This window comes from Leptodactylus fuscus, chromosome 1 (genome assembly GCF_031893055.1).
Source record: "Leptodactylus fuscus isolate aLepFus1 chromosome 1, aLepFus1.hap2, whole genome shotgun sequence".
Classification (NCBI taxonomy): Eukaryota; Metazoa; Chordata; class Amphibia; order Anura; family Leptodactylidae; genus Leptodactylus; species Leptodactylus fuscus.
This window is the reverse complement of record NC_134265.1, coordinates 110,360,049-110,383,318: the sequence shown is the minus strand read 5'-3', so window position 1 is coordinate 110,383,318 and position 23,270 is coordinate 110,360,049. Positions and strand designations below refer to the sequence as shown.

Sequence of the window (23,270 nt, the reverse complement as noted above, 5' to 3'; positions counted from 1 at the left end):
CACTGTGTTTCCACCGCGGTTTTTCCCGCAGAAATTTTCAGCTGTGGCTTGCTATGTGGGGAAAAGCATCAGTTTTTTTTTCCAAAGAGTTTTTCACAGCATTTTCCTCTGCAAACTTTCTGCCCCTATTATACCTATACAGAAAACACCAGGGTTTCCATAAGAATAACTGACCCGATAAAACATAATTGTTTTTCAAATCGCAGCTTTTTCACTGCCGATTTTTTTTTTCTGCAGTGTGTGGATTGGATAAGCCAGAATCTCATCCACTTTGCAGGTAATGTAAAACGCAGCATTTTCGCAATCTGCGGCCCTGGCCTTAAACGGGTTTTCTGAAACTTTTACAGTGATGACCTATCCTTCGGATAGATAGGTAACCAAATGAAGATTTGTGGGGGTCCGACAACCAGGATCAAGTTGAAAAAACAGATCTACCTGAGTGCTGCTTCAATTTCTAAGGTCATGTGATATCTCATTCATTGGTCACGTCCTGATTCTAGTTATTGGGCACTTACCAAGTACATATGGCGATGTGCTTGGTAAGTGCTGAAGAGGTTGTAGCAATCACTGACCGCTTCAGTCACTCTGAACAGCTGATCAGCCATGGTCCCGAGTGTTGGACCCCTGTTGATATTTTACAAGGACCTTTCACCACCTCCAACAAGTCCAGCTCCTTACAACAATTAACAATAGGTGCTGCTTAACTGATTCTGGCAGAGCTGGATTTTTTTCTCTATCCCACAACACTCCCAAGCAATAAGCCCTGCTAGTTTTAGTGCAGGAGCAGACAAGTTGTGTGATTCTGAGCTCTGACACTGGCTGCCTCTGATTGGATATTTGGGTCACACCCCCTGTCTGACACTGCCCTTCTGACATTACAGAGCTTAAATAGCACATCAGGCACCAAAACTAACGGTGCTTGATGCTCAGGAATGGGAGAGGCTATAAAGAAAAATCCAGATGAGCTAGATTCAGTGGAGCGGTGCCTACTAACAGATATTAAGAACTTGAATTGGTGGAGGTGATGAAAGGTTCTCTTTATTTGGCAAAGGAAAGGTCATCAATTACATAGCCTGGAAAACAACTTTAAATCCCAGCTTTGGTTTTCTGTGTACTCTGGTCTATAATGTATAATATTCTTTCTCTTATAAACTAGTTGATTTGATCTCTTGAACTCCGATCCAGCCATTTTTCTCACTGTGTGGTTTTGCTCTTTTAAATTCTTCTGTAATTTCTAAAACGCTTTTTCCTTTAGTCTCTGGAAGGAAGAATCCAATATATAAAGTGGTGCAGACACAGACCACTAGAAATGGCATAAAGCAGAAATGACGAAGTCCTTGCTGAAACAGAACAAAGAGCATAGATTAGTCTGTGGCAGTGGAAATATCTGCAGGTGAAACCTACGGTCAGAAATGGAAAGCAAAGTGCACGGTGATGAAGACAAATAAGTGTTATTGTTTGTATAATGAAAAGTAACATATTTTTCCAATATACATTATAGATCTCTGCTTGCTTGTCATTCATTCCTTACTTCCAGTGGATAAAAATCAGTCCATGGTAATGGGATGGTCACACAGGCTTACAGTTCACTACAGTCATAGTTGAGCTGAGTCCCTCACATAACCATGGACTGTATATAACAGGGGTGCCCAATACATTGATCGCGATCTACTGGTAGATCGCAAAGGACGTATGGGTCGATCGCGGGATGCAGGGATCCCCGGTGTCTGCCTCTTCACAGTGCAGGCTGAGAGTCATCTCCGGACACTGGCAGGCGGGGCTGCCGCAGCCCCAGCCTGCCAGTGTCCAGAGATAGCTCTCAGCCTGCGCCGTGAAGAAGCAGACAGAGGGGATCCCTGGGCAGCCACAGAACACTGCTGTCTCCTGCTGTCACGATACGCCTGGCCTCGCCCACATGCCCGCCCCCGCCCACCCCACCCACAAGCCCGCCCCGCCCCCGCCCTAGTAGATCTTTTGCCTTGGTCAGCTAATAAAGTAGCTCACACGCTGAAAAAGTGTGAGCACCCCTGGTATATAACATGACCGTGGACTGTATATCACATGACCATGGACTGACTATTATGCACTGGAAGTAAACAATGAATGAGAACAAGAGATCTAGAAAAGTGACGTTAGGGTCACACTAGCATTCAAGTCTCCGTAGGAGAGTTCATCCCAGATTCCGTTTAAAATCAACCAAGAGAAAGGTCCTGCAAGGAGGACTTTTCTCTCCACTGGTTTCAGTATAAATATGGTAGAAACTGGGCAGAAATATGGCGGACCCAATTATATGCTATGGGGGCTGCAAGTTTCTGCATGTAACCAAGTGGACAGGGTTTCTGTCTTTTGGCTCCGCATACAGACCTAGCGTTTGAAGTTGATACCAAGTATATTGGAAAATTGGGTAACATTTCAGTATACAAGCAATAACATATATCTGCTGAAATACTGCTGGGTAACCCCTTTAAAATTGCACTCCCGCAAAATTTTGTATTCTCTGACTCATTACAAAAGTTACACAATGTAAATTAAAATGAAGATAGACGATAAGACGATACAATTTGTCATGTACTTTTCTAAAGGACCAGAGAGTAGACATTTTTGTTGGAGTGCCACTATAAACAGCAGCCAAGTACACATTTCAATACAATCACAAAAAAGTATACTATATACAGGCCAAATGTGGCAAAATGATATATAAATCTGGCTATTGAAGTCAAATAATATATTGGTATATACAAGGAGAACCTTCCCCACACATACAACATGTGTAGAGTTCAAGTGCAGTGTGAACAGAACCATACTCTATTACTTTAAGCAGGATAAAATCTTCCTTTGAGAGTGGTTATGATAGCTGTTTATATGTAGCAATGATTCACACAGTTTCTGTTTAGCTTAAGGTCAATTGCTTAGTGTTGGGATACTAAAGTCGCCCAACAAGAAATATACAAAATCACACTAAAAACAATATTTATTGTAGTTAGCCAATTAATCACAAAACTCAGGATAATTTACATATACATTGCACAAACTATTAGATTTCTACTTGAAAACAGTGTTGTGTGAGCAATAACTGTAATGTATCAAACATTCGTCTTTAGTATTCAAGTAGTTCTTTGTTTTATGGATGAGTCGTTGGTTGTATAAAAAACTGTGCAGTGTGAATACTCTGTTTGATATTTATAATTTGTTAGACTCAATAAGTTATCATGTTGGGATGGGTACTGTAGGAAGAGCACATATAGAAAACATATGATATGGAATATTTCACCTCACTGTAAAGAATTTATTTATTTTTTCTTAATGTAGATTGTGAGCCCCATATAGGGAACAAAATGTACTTTTTATTTTTCTTCCTATCAGTATGTCTTTGTATTAGTATGGGAGTAAATCCACACAAACACGGGGAGAACATACAAACTCCTTGCAGATGTTGTTCCTGGTGGGATTCGAACCCAGGACTCCAGTGCTGCAAAGCTGCAGTGCTAACCACTGAGCCACCGTGTTGCCTCTACTGTACAGAATTTAACAATATGAGAGCATGTTTACAATTGATGGATATGATGTGTATTATATTTTCTTTTTTTATGTAGATTGTGAGCCCCATATAGAGGTCACAATGTACATTTATTTATTTTCCTATCAGTATGTCTTTATATAATGGGAGGAGATCCACACAAACACGGGGAGAACATACATTCCCCCACGTCCAAACCGCAGCACAACAGATGGGGTATTCCTGCCCCTGTGTGCGGTTTAGGACAGGTGGAATTTTAACTAAGTCAAATTAAATGCAGCCGTTATCCCCCCTATAAGAAGGTAAGAGGAACCTCCTCCCCTTGTGTTAATTATAAAGTAAAAATAAAGATAATGCTAGTAAATATAGGGAGGGAAAAAAAACTTGTGCTGCTGTTTGGACTAAGGGAAACAGGTTATCATTCATAACCCTCAATTCCCCCACGTCCAAACCGCAGCACAACAGATGGGGATGTAGCGAGATTACCCCTAGGCATACAGATGACAATACATTATAACCAAAGGTGGTAGCCTCTGACCTTTGCAGGTCCAAACGGTAATGCTTGACAAAGATGGAGTGAGACTGCCAAAATTCCACCTGTCCTAAACCGCACACAGGGGCAGGAATACCTGATCTGTTGTGCTGCTGTTTGGACTAAGGGAAACATCATTCATAACCCTCGAAACTCCTTGCAGATGTTGTTCCTGCCGGGATTCAAGCCCAGGACTCCAGCACTGCAAGACTGCAGTGCTAACCACTAAGCCACCATGTTGCCCCATGTATTTTATTTTTTACACAGAATTGTGGGCAGAAAATCTGCAGCATATTACAGTACGAGTATCTTAACAAGTCTCATCCGTCTTATGGAAATAAATATTACACAGTATGTCATTTCAAGCTTTGCAGTCCAGTGGATGAATTGTGCAGCAACACATGCTAACATTTATTGCAGATGGACCTTGGAGTTAGCCCAGCATAAGCAGCAAAATCTGTAGCAGAAAATCTGTACATGTGGATGTAATGTTACAATTATGTGCTAACCACATACAAAGAACATGGATAAATTTGATAAAAATGTCAATGATATAAGCTCACCACAATGAAAGGAAAAGCCAAGCCCACCACAAATAGTACTAGCCACATGAGGGAGCCACAGATCATGTATGCAGCAGGTCGGGCCATCTGGTCAAATATTTCAGCAGGCATCAGACCAGTAACTCCAGCTTTAGTTTAGGAAAAAACAGGAAATCAGATGTTTATGATGTTGAACATACACACAATTGTGAACACTGTAATAGCGAACACCAATACTAAGGGTATTACAGTAAAGCTGAGGCCCCACAGGGAGTAGATGCAGCGTTTTACAGTCCCGGCAAAGTGACTGTAGTGAATCCCATCCACACAATGCAGAAAAATATGCGCAGCAGAAATGCTGCAATTTCCAAAAACATCCCGTTTTTGGAAATTGCAGCATGTCAATCATATCGATGGAAATGCTGGTGATTTCCCTATAGGTGTAATGGAAGCAGAAAGTCCGCAGAGGAAAACTCTACGGACTTTCTGTAAAAAGCACTGTGGATAAAGCAACAATGTTTTTCCACCGCGGTTTTTCAAACAGCGCTTTTTGGCTGTGACCCGCTACATGTGGTCTTAGCCTCAATGAGATTCACAGCTGTTATTTTTGAACATATGTCCACTGGCAAATTTATAGACATTTATGTTATAGTTCTATATTTACCTGGTCCAATTCCAAAGCTCAAGATGTAGGCGAAGATACAAACCATGCTGAGGTACGGCATCCATGTAATGTGTTCCTAGCAAACAGGAAACGTTTGTTTAGGTAAAGAGTGCTTAAGTATTCAGGAGCTGAGCACAGCTTTCATGAGCTCTATTATGGTGTTATAAACTATAATAAAAATGCAAACTAATGTTCTCTGTGTACACTACACTAGAGGCCATGTAAATTCTTATGTGCATAGAAGTCCAACCTCAACCTCCCTTACCCACACAAAGTGGTTGACAGCATTGTACTTGCTTGTATACAGCTTGGGTTCTCAGGTCACTCCATCACCATACAAGCATTTACTGCACATAACCTTTTTATACTGAAATACACCTACATAATATAAATCCACACTGATCAGCCATAACAATAAAACTACTGACAAGTAAAGTAAATAGCATTGATTATCCTATTACAATGGGTTGGATACATTTGGCAGCAAATAAGTCAGTTTTTGAATTTGATGTATTGGAAGCAGGAAAATGGCCAAGGATAAAGATATGTGCAAGTTTCATAACGAAACAATTGTGATGGCTAGATAACTTGATCAGAGCACTTTCAAAATGACAGGTCTTGTGGGGTGTCCCCAGTAGTTAGCACCTACCAAAAGTGGTACAAGGAAGGACAAGTCAGCCTGTGACAGGGTCATGGGCACCCTAAATTCAATGATAGGCTAGTTTTCATACCTCAAGCACGTCACCTCGCATCCCTCAGTACAGGTTGAATTAAAGTTCCAGCAAGTTAATCTTAGCTATGGTATGTACTATGGTATGTACTGTGAGAGCGGGGAGGAACGCCCCCCTGTACTCGTCTATGGACGAGTACTATCAGGAAGGGAGAGAGGCTTTCCTCACTACTCTCACAGTACAGTGCTATAGACGCTACTGTGACTGTCAGAAACGCCCTTCTGACAGTGAAGAGCTATGGTATTGGCACCGATAGCTCTTCACCGGGGGCACAGAATGTGAAAGCCAATTCAGTCGGCTTTCTATCAGTATATAAAACCGTATGTGCCCCAGGAGCTGAAATGTCCTCTTTAAAGGTGTAAAAAGACCTAATTTGGTGAAAAGACTGGAGTCCAGTCCCTCTACAGGCTTCTTCATTCACAAAGGCACACAATCACAATAGTGAAGCTAAATAATGGGCCACAGAGCACTTTTATTCTACCTACAAGGAAACCATAATATCCAGCATATCATGATTAAAAAGAGGTTATCCACCACACTTAACTCAAGTGTCGCTGTAACAGCTTCTACTGCCCAGACTGTAAAAGAACAAGACTCCAATCTCCTCACCATATGAGATCTCATTAGCCCTCCAGGAAACGTAAGAAGCTAAAGATATATATCCACTAGCTGGTGCCCGCGACTTCGTCTGCGGTGATTGTAGAAGTGGGTAAATACAGGCGCGGGTAAGGTTTTTGTACTGTGTATAAGGTATGTGATATGAAATGTAACTGTGTATCTTGTTTTTGCTGTAATCCAGAGAATACGTGTGACTTTTGTGTTGAATGTAATTTGTATTTCAGCTGCTATACGGTGTTCTGAGAAACTGTACATAGTGTCTTTGGGACCGAGGTATTTCAAGTGAATATACTTGAATATACGACATTGTATGATTTGTTATTTTCCGCCAGTACATGTAAGTTTTGGGCACAGGATACTCTCGAGCAAGCAACATAAAGTCTGTCCCTGTGCATGACAGTTTAGTAACTCCATGTGCCTCTTATTAATAGCAATTAACCCCATCATGTCCCTCACATTAACCCTTGTGTAAGAGTTACTGATATGTGAGAGACTTGGAGGTGATAATTAAGTATCTTCATTATTGAGGTCTTTTATTAGTACCTCCATATGTCTCACATATTAGTAACCTTTATATGAGGCACACATGGGTTAATATGAGGGACATGATGGGGTTTATTCCTATTAATGTGAGGCACATGGAGTTACTAACACTAAACTAATAACCCCAAATGCCTGATATTAATGAGAACAGTAATCCTATGTACCTGTGTGTTTTTCAGTTTCACTTTGCTAGCAGCTTCCTCTCCTCCTCGGGGAATTTTTGCAGGATGCAGACCACTATAGCAGGCACAGACCTGAGCGATTAAGCTCCACCCCCTGGGTTTCCTGCACCCCTCTCAAAGTGGAGTGTCCTTATGCCTCAGCTCTAGCAGAGCACTGAAGGGACGCTTGGACTTCATTTAACTCTTGCAGGTCCTGTGCTGCTGGCATGCCAGTGAAATATGGCAGGAGTGCCACTCTTGGCACGTGTGCCAGGGGTTGCTGACCTCTGCTGTAGAGGGTAATATGAATTTTGTGGCTTGCTATGGTCCTAAGTGTGTGAGATTGCAGAGATAGTGATGTGAGCTTGGGTTTTGTGGGGGTCCTGGGAAAAACGTATATGCGCTATTGTGATGAAAAGTAGCCTATTGCGCAATCGAGTGTGACTATGTTTGTGGAAAATTTCAGCCAAATCGGTGGAGCGGGTTTTGCGTGATTGAGGAACAAACATCCAAACACACAAACTTAACTTTCACCTTTATAATATTAATAGAATTCTGCACTCTCCTCTATTGTTTTCTAAGGTAGTTTAAATGCAAAAGCTGATCAATGTACATTCCAATAGTACTGCCTAACAGAATACATATGGAAATATTAATATGGAGTAATATGGCTAAAAATTTGTATTTTACACTTACAAAAATATGAATAGAACTTATATATATATATATTTTTTTAATTATACTGCTAGCAATCTTCATCATTTTTTCCTACTGGTTTTTAATAAAACACATAGAGCTCATACCTGTTGAGATAAGGCCACCATAAAAACAACTGCCCACACAGACATCAAGCTGTACCCTCCCATCACCAGCACACGACGTCCAACGCGATCAATGACTAATGTCTGAGAGATAAAACCATTGAACACAACATAATAATATTAGCAATAATATGATAATAAGGCAAACATATAGGCACTCATCAAACAGCAAAGGGGGATGGAAACAAGAATAGCAAATGCATAGTTCTAAGGAAAGGTGTTCCAGCATATGTCTGGAGAGCTGTCCTCCATAACACAAGTTCTTTAGATGAGTACTACTTACACAAGTGATGGAAGTGATAAGCTCACAACTTCCTGTGCCTATCACAACATACTGAATCTTCTCAGAAGAGATCCCAGCTGCTTGAAATATATAGGATGCATAGAAATACATCTAGGGAAACAAAAATAATAAAGTATGTTAAAATGAAATGGAAAACCAAGAAGGGTGAATACAAATGAATATAAATGATAGATCATGTTTTGCCTCACCGAGTCATTACCACAGAGTTGCATAGCACTGCTGAGAACCACTATAGTGAGAATTTGCCGTCGTAGGGATGGCTCCCGTATAAGCTCACAAAGGCTCTTAGGTCTTTGTCCTTGTATAGCTCTCTGCTCTGCCATCATCTCCTCCACCTCACCACTAAAATCACAGTTCCCCCGAAGCCTGCGTAAAGCTGGATACAATGATAAGTTCAGCTCTTCAGGGTTATGAGACAACAACATAGATTTGAACCAGTTATTAACATAATTCTTACCAACTACACAGGAATCCTTGTCTTTCAAATCAATTAACAAATATCGAGGACTCTCAGGAACCCAAGGAAGAACCATCAGCTGTATGATAGCAGGAACCACATTGCTAGCCAGAAGAAGAGGCCATACCTCTTCACTGCCCAATATCTCCCTAAAATCACACGTAAAAGTCACACATAAAAATCCATATACTCAAGAGATATACAAAATAGCATCATGAATACTGGAATAACTGCTTCCTTTGTATCAGTCAGGTACCTTGATATGTAACTATAGCAGTACCATAGCAGTGTGCTGGAATGTTGACAGATCAATAGAAAAATCACAGTTTTTTGGTCTATTACAGAGGTGCTTTGGTAGCAGAGTTTGGGAAATTATGTGTAAAAGCCACTGAACAATATTATCCTTTAACTTTTGTGTAAATGTCACTCAGGCAGTCATAGCATACACAAATAAAACAAACACAATTCCCAAACTTCCTGTAAAATAACAAAAATGTTAGTTCTAGAATTAATCTAGAAGTTCTATTTATGTTTGCAGATAATTGCACAAAATGACTTTGTGAAGGAAGATAACAGCAAGACTCTTTTAGAGCATTCCAGTATTTACCATAATACATTCTCCGGGTTGCCACCCCTGTATGTAATGTAGTTCAGGATGTTCTGGTGAAATGTTATGTTTGGATACACTCTTTAAAATGTAATCCGTAGCTTTATAAATGTTTATTTCTGGCTTTCTTTATTCACAATATGTCACAGATGTCACTGAAAACACATACTTTATTATTTCTATGTAATAAAGAAAGCTATATTTCTGCATTCCTTATTTAAAGGGATTTTAAAGCTTATAAACATAATGCAGACCCATATGTGTCTGAACACTCACTAGACAATGCCACCACCTCATAAGAAATTATCATTATTTTATTATCTTGTCCAGCTCTATGTTGCACTTTTGTTTTGATGCTGCCAGGGCTTTCTGTGGTTTTATTACCAATGGGAAGAAAAAAGTTCCCAAAATGTCTTCCCTTGTCACTCACATTGCCTCTATTAACAGCAGTCTGCATGTCTTTCTATTACAGGGTGTAAGACAGTGTTGTAATTAATCCATGCCTGTTCTTCTATTCTGCTGCTGACTGGGGATGAATTATTTGCTGCCCAGCAGGTGAAACACAATCCCTCAGAGACAGAGAAGGGGAGAAAAGAGTGGGGCACCAGAAAGCAGTAAAGATAAGACTTATGAGATATGTGATGTCCCATACTACAGGGAAGGCAACACATAGTAAGTAATAAACACCACAGACATGATCATATGACTGCATCTGACAACTATTGATAATATATTAGAAGAGAACACTTCTTCAAAGTATAACTATAATTTGGAACCATGCCAAAGATTAAACTAACGACATGACAATTTCTTAATATTATTTATCAATTTGATAACAAACCATGTGGTTCCAGGGAACTACAAGGCAGGTAATGTTGGTTTGTACAACTTATCTACAACCATCTATTATAGAGCAAAATATATTACATTTAAAACAATATGGAAAACAGATTTTTTTTTTTATCAGGAATGTTATTTTCTGTCATATTTCAATGTTACCTGAGTCCCACTACTTGCCCCATTACCAGCCCTATAGCGGTACTGACTGCACATGATAAAGCACCCGTGCCACGTAGTTTTTTGGGAGCGCTTTCACCAAGATACATAGGTTGAATATTCATGCTGACTCCTGGAAATAAGGAAAAGACAAAAAGTATAAAAAAAAAAACCCTGTTATCAATCCTGAAACAGAAACATACATTCTTTTGATTTTGGCACCATTACAGCCAAGTGAAACGGCCAGTTTTCACCTGAATTCACACCAGCTAAGATTCTTCCCAATATAATCATTTCAAAGGACTTGGCATAGCGACTAAACCCACAAGAGATTGCAGAGAGTATTATAAATAGGTTATTGAAGAGCAAAGACTTCTTTCTGAAAAAAAAAACCAAACAAACAAACATAATGACAATAATAGCAGAAACTACCTGTACATAGATAGATATTGATTCAACATAACATAAGAAGCAAAATTAGAGTTCATCTGATACTTTAAGTGTTTTTTCCAAAATAGACATTAGTTACTGATGCAAAGGATAGTATGATTGCTGGGGAATCCACAGTTGGGACACCCACTGATCACTAGAATAGAGGAGGTCCCAAGCCCCATGGATGCAGCGAATAGGCATTTGAATGGAGCAGGGGTCACACATGCACCCTGCTGCTCTATTCATAGTCTATGGGTCTTATGGAGACAGCCAAGTACAGAGCATGCAGTGTACAGTACCTACCTGAACACTGTCCAGTTGAAACCTCAACTCACTGTTGTCATGTAGTAAAAAGCAATGGGGGACTCGAAACCAAAAAAGTAATAAATTGGCAATAGTGCCAGCATTGGGCCAAAACACTTTTGTAGCCTAGCTAAATGGATTAAATTGTAAGTAAACTTTCAGAATCCTTTTGATTTTTTGTTAGCATTTGTTGTAAAATACTTTATCAACAATTTTGGCTCCTTTCTGTAAAACCCTGCGGTGAAATCCACTTTATTTCCATGTTTATTGTTAGCTGAAATCTGTACACTGCTTCTCACTAGAGTGCATGTAGACCGACCTATGTACTGTATAGCACATGGAAGCTGGGGGTGGGTGGGAGGGGTTTGAGGGGTCACTTTAAACAGTTATATCTTGGCCTTTTTATAATCTGTATTGTTTCCAGATATATCATCAGTTGAAAACACAGTCAGGATGGGGTGCAGAAGCAGCTGCATATACTATAAATATACCAGCGCATCGTGGTAAGAGAGTTCAATGGTGGAACTACTGTACTTACTATACACCACTCACCCACAAACAGTGGTGTTTCCATGGCCTGGATCTAATAAATTGAAAGGTTAAATGGACTGGTGCATGCTACCTTCTCTCTGTGCACATATACTGTATATACCAATCCTGACAGGTAGGACAGAACTCTCTTCTTTCATATTCATAATCACTGTTGTGTGTTAGAAAATGCTGAGATATAAATGCTTGGATGATCTCTATCCTCAGGCTCAACTCCCTGCATTATCCAAGGGAGCCTGAGAAACTCAACAACCCTTAAAACAGAAAGTCATTTGTTAAAACAAGGATTTAAATGGATTCTATCAATGGGAAAACTCATTTTTAACTAAGCATATATTTGCATAGCCTTTAGAAAGACTATTCCGGACATACCTTTCGTATGTTAATCCTCTCAGCTGTTTTTGAATTAGCCCGCTTTTACATAGTAGAGTTACATAGTTACATAGTATATGAGGTTGGATAAAGACATTAGTCCATCAAGTCCATTGACAATTAGCCAGCAACGAGCACTGGAAGTCTCAGTGAGCACAGTCTGCTGTGTGTACACCACAGGCTTCTGCTGCTGATGACTCATCAGCCTCCCTGCTCTCACCTCCCCCGTTTACACACAGTACACAGTGCTCACTGAACTTCCGGTGTTCATTGCTGGCTAATTAGCATATCAATAAAGAGGATTAACATACAAAAGGTATGTCTGGAATAGCCTTTCTATAGGCTATGGAAATATATGCTTAGTTAAAAATGAGTTTTCCCAATAATAGAATCCCTTTAATATATGTCACTGCACGGAAACTGGGGAATGTGTTTTTTTCTACCTAGGTTGTATGGCTCTATAAGTACCTATTTTATTTAATAATGTAAACATCAATTACCTTCCTAGCCTGATAGCCATAGGACCTGCCAGCAGTGCTCCCATGAAACCACCAAGTGGGAACACAGAGACAATTATGGACCAGATAAGGGTGATAATCCAGCTGTCCAGCTCTGACCCATATCGCTCTAGCCATGTTTCATTCACAAACTTTTGAATATGCTGTAAAGAAATAAAATAAGAAATATCACAATTACATATAACATAGCAGAAAAAAAAAAAACACTACAGAAAGAATGTGTCAGAAGCTCAACGTGTTTTTTTCCACGTGTTTTTCACTGCCTTTTCGCAGAGCTTTCCTCGTCAGACTTTCTGCCCCTATTATACCTATACAGAAAATGAACGCTGGCGTTTCCACAGGTATAATTGACATGCTACAATTTTCAAACACATTGGCGTTTTGGAAAATGCAGTTTTTCCGCTGCAGATTTTCTTCTGCAATGTGTGGATGGGATTAGCCAGAATTTCATTCACTTTGCAGGTACTTTAAAGGGCAGCATCTTTTGCCGCAGTAAAAGCAGTACAGTGGTAAAAACAATGTATTTTTTACAACATGAAGCTTCAGACTTAAGACTCTTTTGGCATCTTGGCACACTGTGATACAAAATAAGAGTAGTCCAGTAATTTATACTAAACTGAAAATAATCTGTAAAAAAGATCCATCCAGCATACTTACATTTGTAGGAGCATTGATGATAGTGAGGTTGTATCCATACTGGAAAGTACCTCCGATACCTGCTGCACACATAGTAAGGAGCAGCACCCATCCCTGAAACACAGAAGATAATGCTGGCAATAACATAGGCATTTTACAAAAGTAGAGAAGTTTTGTTATAAAAGCACAAATATTAGGATCTTATAAATAAAATTACACAACTGGTACTGTATTGTATAGGACAGAAGCCATAAATGTTCTACAATGACACCATTAATAGAAATCAGTACTTAGTTGGGGAGGGGATGGTACCATTACTACCTTGTTTTACTGTAGAATGTGCTAAGATGGCCACATACATTACATGTCCGATCCATTTAATGTGTATAGGAGTTTTCTTTTTTCCTTACTGTCTATGCCCTTGCCTTATTCTTTGGCCTATTACATCCTGAATGCCCTCTTGATGATGACTACTAGCTTGGCAGGGAAGCATACCTCCCAACCGTCCTGATTTCCACGGGACAGTCACCATTTGGGTGACATGTCCCGCGGTCCCGGTTGGAGGGAGGTATGTCCCGATTTCAACTCAGATCTGCGTCCAGAGGACGCAGATCTGAGTTGAACACATATGCGGCTGAAGCAAGGAGCTGACACAGGTTAGCTCCTCGCTTCGCCGCTGCCCGCCTCTCTCCCTGACACATGCGGCTGAAGCTGCTCGCGTGCTCGCTTCGCCGCTGCGTCTCTCTCTCGCTGACACATGCGGCTGAAGCGAGGAGCTGACCTGTGTCAGCTCCTCGCTTCGCTGCTGCCGCCGGCTCCTGGCTTGTAGACGCGATGTACAAGCCAGGAGCCGGCGGCAGCGGCGAAGCGCTGAGCTGACACAGGTCAGCTCCTCACTTCAGCCGCATGTGTCAGCGAGAGAGAGACGCAGCGGCGAAGCGAGCACGCGAGCAGCTTCAGCCGCATGTGTCAGGGAGAGAGGCGGGCAGAGAGCGGCGAGGGAGCGGAGGAGAAGGTAAGTTTAATGTGGAGGTGGAACGTGAATCTGGGGGCAGATGAAGGAGAGGACAGCATGACACTGGGGGCAGAGATGGAGAGGACATGAATTTGGGGGCAGAGATGGGGGACATGAATCTGGGGGCAGAGATGGAGGGACAGGAATCTGGGGGCAGAGATGGGGGACATGAATCTGGGGGCAGAGATGGAGAGGACATGAATTTGGGGGCAGAGATGGAGGGACATGAATCTGGGGGCAGAGATGGAGGGACATGAATCTGGGGGCAGAGATGTGGGACATGAATCTGGGGGCAGAGATGTGGGGACATGAATCTGGGGGCAGAGATGGAGGGACATGAATCTGGGGGCAGAGATGGAGGGACATGAATCTGGGGGCAGAGATGGAGAGGACATGAATCTGAGGGCAGAGATGGGGGACATGAAACTGGGGGCAGAGATGGAGAGGACATGAATCTGAGGGCAGAGATGGGGGACATGAATCTGGGGGCAGAGATGGGGACATGAATCTGGGGGCAGAGATGGAGAGGACATGAATCTGGGGCAGAGATGGAGGGACATGAATCTGGGGGCAGAGATGGAGGGACATGAATCTGGGGGCAGAGATGGAGAGGACATGAATTTGGGGGCAGAGATGGAGGGACATGAATCTGGGGGCAGAGATGGAGGGACATGAATCTGGGGGCAGAGATGTGGGACATGAATCTGAGGGCAGAGATGGGGGACATGAATCTGCGGGCAGAGATGGGGGACATGAATCTGGGGGCAGAGATGGAGAGGACATGAATCTGGGGGCAGAGATGGAGGGACATGAATCTGGGGGCAGAGATGGAGGGACATGAATCTAGGGGCAGAGATATGGGGACATGAATCTGGGGGCAGAGATGGAGGGACATGAATCTGGGGGCAGAGATGGAGTGAACATGAAACTGGGGGCAGAGATGGGGGACATTAATCTGGGGGCAGAGATGGAGAGGACATGAATCTGAGGGCAGAGATGGGGGACATGAATCTGGGGGCAGAGATGGGGGACATGAATCTGGGGGCAGAGATGGAGAGGACATGAATCTGGGGGCAGAGATAGAGGGACATAAATCTGGGGGCAGAGATGGAGGGACATGAATCTGGGGGCAGAGATGGAGAGGACATGAATCTGGGGGCAGAGATGGAGAGGACATGAATCTGGGGGCAGAGATGGAGGGACATGAATCTGGGGGCAGAGATGTGGGACATGAATCTGGGGGCAGATGAAGGGTGTATATGAAACTGGGGGAGAGATAGAGGGGGGACATATAATTTACGGGTGACTGTAGGAGGATTATACTGTGTGCGGGCACATGAAAAATTAACGAGTGGGCGGAGTCAACACAAAAGTGGGCGGGGCTAAATTTGCCGCCGCACATTTTGTCCCTCTTTCGGTTCTTCAAAAGTTGGAAGGTATGGGGAAGGTCCAGTCTGACCACCACTGACATAGTTATCAGAGGATGGATTTACAGAATTTCATGCATGAGTTGAGGTATACTGCCCACAAACCTGATGCAATATACAGTGGGGCAAAAAAGTATTTAGTCAGTCACCAATAGTGCAAGTTCCACCACTTAAAAAGATGAGAGGCGTCTGTAATTTACATCATAGGTAGACCTCAACTATGACAGACAAAATGAGAAAACAAATCCAGAAAATCACATTGTCTGATTTTGTAAGAATTTATTTGCAAATTATGGGGGAAAATAAGTATTTGGTCAGTAACAAAATTTCATCTCAATACTTTGTTATATATCCTTTGTTGGCAATGACAGAGGTCAAATGTTTTCTGTAAGTCTTCACAAGGTTGGCACACACTGTTGTTGGTATGTTGGCCCATTCCTCCATGCAGATCTCCTCTAGAGCAGTGATGTTTTGGGGCTGTCGCTTGGCAACACGGACTTTCAACTCCCTCCAAAGGTTTTCTATAGGGTTGAGATCTGGAGACTGGCTAGGCCACTCCAGGACCTTGAAATGCTTCTTACAAAGCCACTCCTTCGTTGCCCTGGCGGTGTGCTTTGGATCATTGTCATGTTGAAAGACCCAGCCACGTTTCATCTTCAATGCCCTTGCTGATGGAAGGAGGTTTGCACTCAAAATCTCACCATACATGGCCCCATTCATTCTTTCATGTACCCGGATCAGTCGTCCTGGCCCCTTTGCAGAGAAACAGCACCAAAGCATGATGTTTCCACCCCCATGCTTTACAGTAGGGATGGTGTTTGATGGATGAAACTCAGTATTCTTTTTCCTCCAAACACGAAAAGTTGTGTTTCTACCAAACAGTTCCAGTTTGGTTTCATCAGACCATAGGACATTCTCCCAATACTCTTCTGGATCATCCAAATGCTCTCTAGCAAACTTCAGATGGGCCCGGACATGTACTGGCTTAAGCAGTGGGACACGTCTGGCACTGCAGGATCTGAGTCCCTGGCGGCGTAGTGTGTTACTGATGGTAGCCTTTGTTACATTGGTCCCAGCTCTCTGCAGTTCATTCACTAGGTCCCCCCGCGTGGTTCTGGGATTTTTGCTCACCGTTCTTGTGATCATTTTGACCCCACGGGGTGAGATTTTGCGTGGAGCCCCAGATCGAGGGAGATTATCAGTGGTCTTGTATGTCTTCCATTTTCTAATTATTGCTCCCACAGTTGATTTCTTCAATCCAAGCTGGTTGCCTATTGCAGATTCAGTCTTCCCAGCCTGGTGCAGGGCTACAATTTTGTTTCTGGTGTCCTTTGACAGCTCTTTGGTCTTCACCATAGTGGAGTTTGGAGTCTGACTGTTTGAGGGTGTGCACAGGTGTCTTTTTATACTGATAACAAGTTTAAACAGGTGCCATTACTACAGGTAATGAGTGGAGGAAAGAGGAGACTCTTAAAGAAGAAGTTACAGGTCTGTGAGAGCCAGAAATCTTGATTGTTTGTAGGTGACCAAATACTTATTTTCCACCATAATTTGCAAATAAATTCTTACAAAATCAGACAATGTGATTTTCTGGATTTGTTTTCTCATTTTGTCTCTCATAGTTGAGGTCTACCTATGATGTAAATTACAGACGCCTCTCATCTTTTTAAGTGGTGGAACTTGCACTATTGGTGACTGACTAAATACTTTTTTGCCCCACTGTATTTCTCATTGTGCAGTGGCTAAGGAGGCCAGGCATGACAAATTTTTCATGGTGTTTCATCCCATATCATGTCATCCCTCCTACAAGTTCCTACTCTAGGAATAAGCACTCTTTACGGCATGCTTAGAACTATGTGAATTTTGGGCGTCAAAAGATTTACTCTTCATATACAGATTATTTTATAAGGATTTTGAGAACATGTTCATTGAGGCGGTACTGTGGTAATTTACAGTGATCCCCTTTCCACAGAGATAACTGTCTCATCAATCAGGGGTCTGTTTATTGGGACTCTGATCATGGGAACGGGGATCCCTTTTACTTTGCTTCTATCGTACTGTACTTGACTCTCCAGCAGTGCCATGGAGAGTGACTAAGGTGACAACTCGTCTGCTTGACCTGCTGCTTCATTTTTCTCATTATTGGTATGAGTCCTGCAAAAACTGACACAGATATCTGTTTAAGCTGCAGAATTGTGTGTGCAATGGTGGGTGGAATGTCTAGGATGACAAGTATCGCAATGCAGCGTGTGCGGTCTATAACTTTTATTCTTAAATGTGGTCATAATTGTAAACTCTGTTTTCTCAATATTTCTGTTTGTCTGGGTACCAGCTCTGCTCCCATTTGGCCTGTTTTTTTTTTCTTTAATGAGCAGAAGACTGTGTAAGGAATCTACCTAGTAGTTCTGGTAGTTCTCTGAGACCATACAATCAAATGATCTGTTTTAGATCTGCATTTTGGCTGCCAGTGCTGTGCCTGCACGTTAAGGGTAAGTGCACACGGGGTTTTTTGGAACGGAATCTGAGGCGGAGGCCGCCTCAGGTTCCGGTCCAAAAAAACAGGTAGCCAGAACAAACCGGCTCCTGGAAAAAAGAACTGACTGGCTCCCATTGATTTAAAAAAAACCTGTGTGAACTTACCCTAAGGTGACTCAGAGCCTGAGAGCTTAGTCTGACAGGAGGGGCGCTGTTGGATTACTGGGTCTCTCTCTCTGTGGGCGCCATGCTGCAGTCATGATGCTCACCAATAGCATAAACACCAAATATACAGGCTAGAAATAGCTAGGGAATTACAAGTCTTGATCAAAATGTATAATAATAACCCCATGTGTTTTTGTAGATGTTGATGAGAAGCATAGATCAACGTATAAAATTGAGATGTGCGGTTCATGCCTTTTTTTTTATGTGAGTTCTGCCATGAGTGTCTGCACCCTTAGATAGGGTGTGCTAGATTCACACTAGTGTTCAGGTTTCCTTTCTTCGGTTCCGCTTTGGACCCGAAATATGGAAACCCTATCCGCTTAAAAATCTGTTATCTGCAGACCCCATAGACTTTTCTCTCCACATATTTTAAGCAGAATGGGGAACGGAGTTCCCAAATGGTTCATGAATTCTAGTGAAAGCACAGCCTGCACTCTAATTTTTTCAGTATTTACCATGTACTAGTAAAGGATTACATCTGATGCAAGAACCATCAAATTTTTGTTTAACTGCAGCTTCAAACTGGCATAGATGTTGCAACAAACGGTACAAATTGTGTACCTCAAAGTATTGTTGTGAAACTCATATTGTGATGGAGTTTACATGAAGTTACTGTATAACCCTGGTGACTGATCAGTACAATGCTCATGATAGCACAGAATTTCAACATCCAATTGTTGAGCTGTAGTCTCAGCATTATGTATATACTGAAAACATAGCTGTATTTTATCCAGACACACTGAGGCAGACGTATCAATGTTTTCATAGCAGTTTTCTAGCATAAATACATTGAGTTATGTGCCAAACGAACTAAGTACACTGCTCAGAAAAATAAAGGGAACACTCAAATAACACATCCTAGATCTGAATGAATGAAATATTCTCATTGAATACTTTGTTCTGTACAAAGTTGAAAGTGATGACAACAACATCACACAAAAATCATCAATAGAAATCAAATTTAATAACCAATGGAGGCCTGGATTTGGAGTCCCCCCCAAAATTAAAGTGTATAAACACACTACAGGCTGATCCAACTCTGATGTAATGTCCTTAAAACATGTCAAAATGAGGCTGAGTAGTGTGTGTGGCCTCCACGTGCCTGTATGACCTCCCTACAACACCTGGGCATGTTCCTGATGAGGTTGTGGATGGTCTCCTGAGGGATCGCCTCCCAGACCTGGACTAAAGCATCTGACAACTTCTAAACAGTCTGTGGTGCAACGTGATGTTGGTGGATGGAGTGAGACATGATGTCTCAGATGTGCTCAATCGGATTCAGGTCTTGGGAACGGGTGGGCCAGTCCATAGCTTCAATGCCTTCATCTTGCAGGAGCTGCTGACACACTCCAGCCACATGAGGTCTGCAATTGTACTGTATTAGGAGGAACTCAGGGCCAACCGCACCAGCATATGGTCTCTCAAGGGGTCTGAGGATCTCATCTCGGTACCTAATGGCAGTCAGACTAACTCTAGTGAGCACATGGAGGGCCGTGCGGCCCTCCAAAGAAATGCCACCCCACACCATTACTGACCCACTGCCAAACCGGTCATGCTGAAGGATGCTGCAGATCGCTCTCCACGGCGTCTCCAGACTCTGTCACATGTGCTCAGTGTGAATCTGCTTTCATCTGTGAAGAGCACAGGGCACCAGCGGCGAAGTTGCCAATCCTGGTGTTCTGTGGCAAATGCCAAGTTTCCTGCACAGTGTTGGGCTGTGAGCATAACCCTCATCTGTGGACGTCGGGCCCTCATACCATCCTCATGGAGTCGGTTTCTAAACGTTTGTGCAGACATATGCACATTTGTAACCTGCTGGAGGTCATTTTGCAGGGCTCTGGCAGTGCTCCTCCTGTTCCTCCTTCCACAAAAGCAGCGGTTCCTGAAGCTGGATTGTTGCCCTCCTACTGCCCCCTCCATGTCTCTTGGTGTACTGGCCTGTCTCCTGGTAGCGCCTCCAGTGTGTCAAGTTGCAACACAGACTGTCCAGGTGTTGGCAGATGCTTTAGTCCAGGTCTGAGAGGAGATCCCTCAGGAGACCATCCACAACCTCATCAGGAACATACTCAGGCATTGTAGGGAGGTCATACAGGCACGTGGAGGCCACACACACTACTCAGCCTCATTTTGACATGTTTTAAGGATGTTACATCAAAGTTGGATCAGTCTGTAGTGTGTTTTTCCACTTTAATTTGGGGGGACTCCAAATCCAGGCCTCCATTGGTTAATAAATTTGAATTCCATTGATGATTTTTGTGTGATTTTGTTGTCATCACATTCAACTTTGTACAGAACAAAGTATTGAATGAGAATATTTCATTCATTCAGATCAAGATTGTGTTATTTGAGTGTTCCCTATATTTTTTGAGCAGGGTATAATACTTAAAAAGCTTCATTGTTGCTTATGTTCAATACATACAAAAGTGTTAGGAAATGTGTGTGTGGGAGGGGGGGGGGCTGCAGATTAGCAAAATTTAAAAGAATGGCATTGTTTTATAGGCTGTGTACAATTCTGTTCTATAAACCTATGAAAACACGCAGTAGACCTGCTGGGCAATACATTTGTTGGACCAATCCTATGACTCTTGTCCTATAAATTATGATTGAACCTGAACACAAGAGTCTCTGGCTCCCATATGTTTGTCTGGGCAACTGTGCCACAAAGTAACCATCTTGTCTACTTCCATGCCTCCAGAATAAATAGGAGAAAGAAATCCTGGGACTTTAAATGTATAACTTATCCCTAGGATCTTCAATTGACATGCCCTATCTTATTGCTGGCACATCACTTGAAGAACCATGGGAGTCCAACATCAGTGGATGAGCTGTCTGAAGGGGCAGCCGCACTTCCTAAGAACTGCTTCCACTTCACAGGCTAAGCAACCCATGGCCTAATTGCAGCTCAGTCACATTCAAGTGAATGGGCTGAGATGTGAAACTGCATGGAGCTGTGCTTGGCAAGTACTGAAGAGGCTGCAGCACTCACCTGAGCACTGTAGCCTCTTTAAACAACCGATCAGCCAGGGGCCCAGGTGTCAGACCCGCCGATCTTTAATTGATGACCTATCGATAATAAAGCCTGAAAAAACCCTTTTCAAGAGGTTGTGCCACTAATAACACTTACTGGATGTCTTGTCCAGAGCTGGAGATCACCATCTCTGCAGCACCAAATAAGTGGATGGAATACTGGGCAAACTTACGCACCAATGCTCTATTCACATTGAGCATTCAAGTGAGCCCCAGGTATCTGACAATTGTTCCCTATCCTTTGGAACCATAAATGTCAGTAGTGGCACGACCTATTTAAAGGGGTGTTAAATAAAAATTAAAACCTCTACAAATTGCATCAGATTAAAGATAAATAAAAATACTCTTTGTCTTCCCTCAGCAAAGCTATGTTTCCATGAATACAGCAGCACGCTGTGTATTATTGGTACCATGCTGGTTACAGGGCCCGTGGCTACTGAATGGCTACAGCAGCCATTTTCTATATACATGGGGAGAAGCACTGGTGGTTTGAGGTGGAAAATGAACAGTAGACAGTATATTTCTCTGCCATTTGCTTGGGTTTTACATATTTTTTTATAATCCGGATAACCCCTTTACAATGGCTCAGTCTGGTGAAGGACACAAAGGGTTACAACTCAAGCCAATGCAATGGTGGCCTGTGTAGCCATAATAGAGACATTGAATAAAGTCATATTACGCCCCTCTGAAACCCACCCAATATTTCTAGAACATTATCAGAACTCCAGTGCTCAAATCTCTGCGGCTTCTAGAGGGTTAAACAATGAATGAAGGACAATGAGAGACAATCTGCAGCTTGTCCTCTCCCGCACCAGATACTTCCGCCCTAACCTGGGAGGACAGAGACGTCACCACGCACGACGTCCATGCTGTCTGCCCGGTCTTACCGGTGCTCGGGCATTGCTTTGCGGTTGTTCCTCCTCGTCATCTCCCTCTTCGTCCATAGGCGGGAGGGCTGCTAGGTCGCCGGGGCTGAGGGACGGGCTGCGGGTGCTGCCTGCCAGTGTCTGCGGCAGAGTGTCACTGCTGCCTGCCACTGGCTACGAGGTGACAGGCAGTGCTAGATGTAACCTGTACTGTGGCTGGCACAAGGCTGGACTCTCTTACCAGACGTCGTAAAACTGCTGCAGTGTGCTGGCTGGAGGTGGAGGAGCTGACAGGCTTATCATATCATGTTAAAGGGATGCTCTACCTTTTATGTAATCATATTTTCCAGTGGACCCCCCACTGGAGCTGGTTTTGGTAATACACCAACATATGACAATCTAGCAGCCCCCCCCCATCCCAACCCACCACCCCATTCCTCTGCCATTGCAGGAAAGCTCCCGCACAGCGAAAGCCTCCTGTTCCTATGACATCTGGAAGGCTATCAAAAGGGAAAAACCAACATTTTTTTTCACCGTTTTACCTCCAATAAAATTTTTAATAAAAAGCAATCAAAGCATCAGACCTTCCCCGAAATGGTATATATAAAAATTACATCTGGCCCCAGAAAAAAAAAATGCCTTATGCATCACTGCATGCGGAAATATATATATATATAAAAAAGTTATGAATGTCAGAATATGGCTAGTCCAAGAAATTTCTTTTTTCAATGTTTTGGATTTTGTTAAGGGGTTAAAATGTAGAAAAAAAACTTTATGATCGTAGGATCGTACCGAACTATAGACTATAGATGACATGTCCCTTTGGCCACACAGTGAACATTGTAAGAATGTCACACAAATGCAGTTTTTCTCCAATTCCACCTGATTCTCAATGTTTTTTGTTCAGCTGCCCAGTACATTGTATGGAATAT

At 42.5% G+C, this 23,270-nt stretch overlaps 1 protein-coding gene across 1 annotated transcript; it reads right to left on the bottom strand.

Moving 5' to 3' along the window:
* Positions 1-258: 258 nt before the first annotated feature.
* Positions 259-22,524, bottom strand: LOC142204426 (solute carrier family 2, facilitated glucose transporter member 11-like). The gene is made up of 12 exons (XM_075275741.1): positions 22,360-22,524; positions 13,325-13,417; positions 12,650-12,810; positions 10,748-10,872; positions 10,497-10,626; positions 8,891-9,039; positions 8,622-8,809; positions 8,413-8,523; positions 8,112-8,213; positions 5,256-5,331; positions 4,613-4,740; positions 259-1,340 (listed from the first exon to the last, which is right to left on the bottom strand). Exons 1-12 carry the CDS (start codon positions 22,414-22,416, stop codon positions 1,146-1,148), a joined length of 1,515 nt encoding a protein of 504 aa, XP_075131842.1. The 5' UTR covers positions 22,417-22,524; the 3' UTR covers positions 259-1,145.
* Positions 22,525-23,270: the final 746 nt, after the last annotated feature.

Excerpts from the sequence above, each read along its gene's own strand:
- LOC142204426 (XM_075275741.1), bottom strand. The coding sequence starts at position 22,416 with ATGGACGAAGAGGGAGATGACGAGGAGGAACAACCGCAAAGCAATGCC. Across the intron at positions 9,040-10,496 it reads GGGCAAGTAGTGGGACTCAG|GGAGATATTGGGCAGTGAAG; the intron begins GTAACATTGAAA and ends GTGTGATTTTAG. Across the intron at positions 8,214-8,412 it reads TTATCACTTCCATCACTTGT|ACATTAGTCATTGATCGCGT; the intron begins GTAAGTAGTACT and ends TTTATCTCTCAG.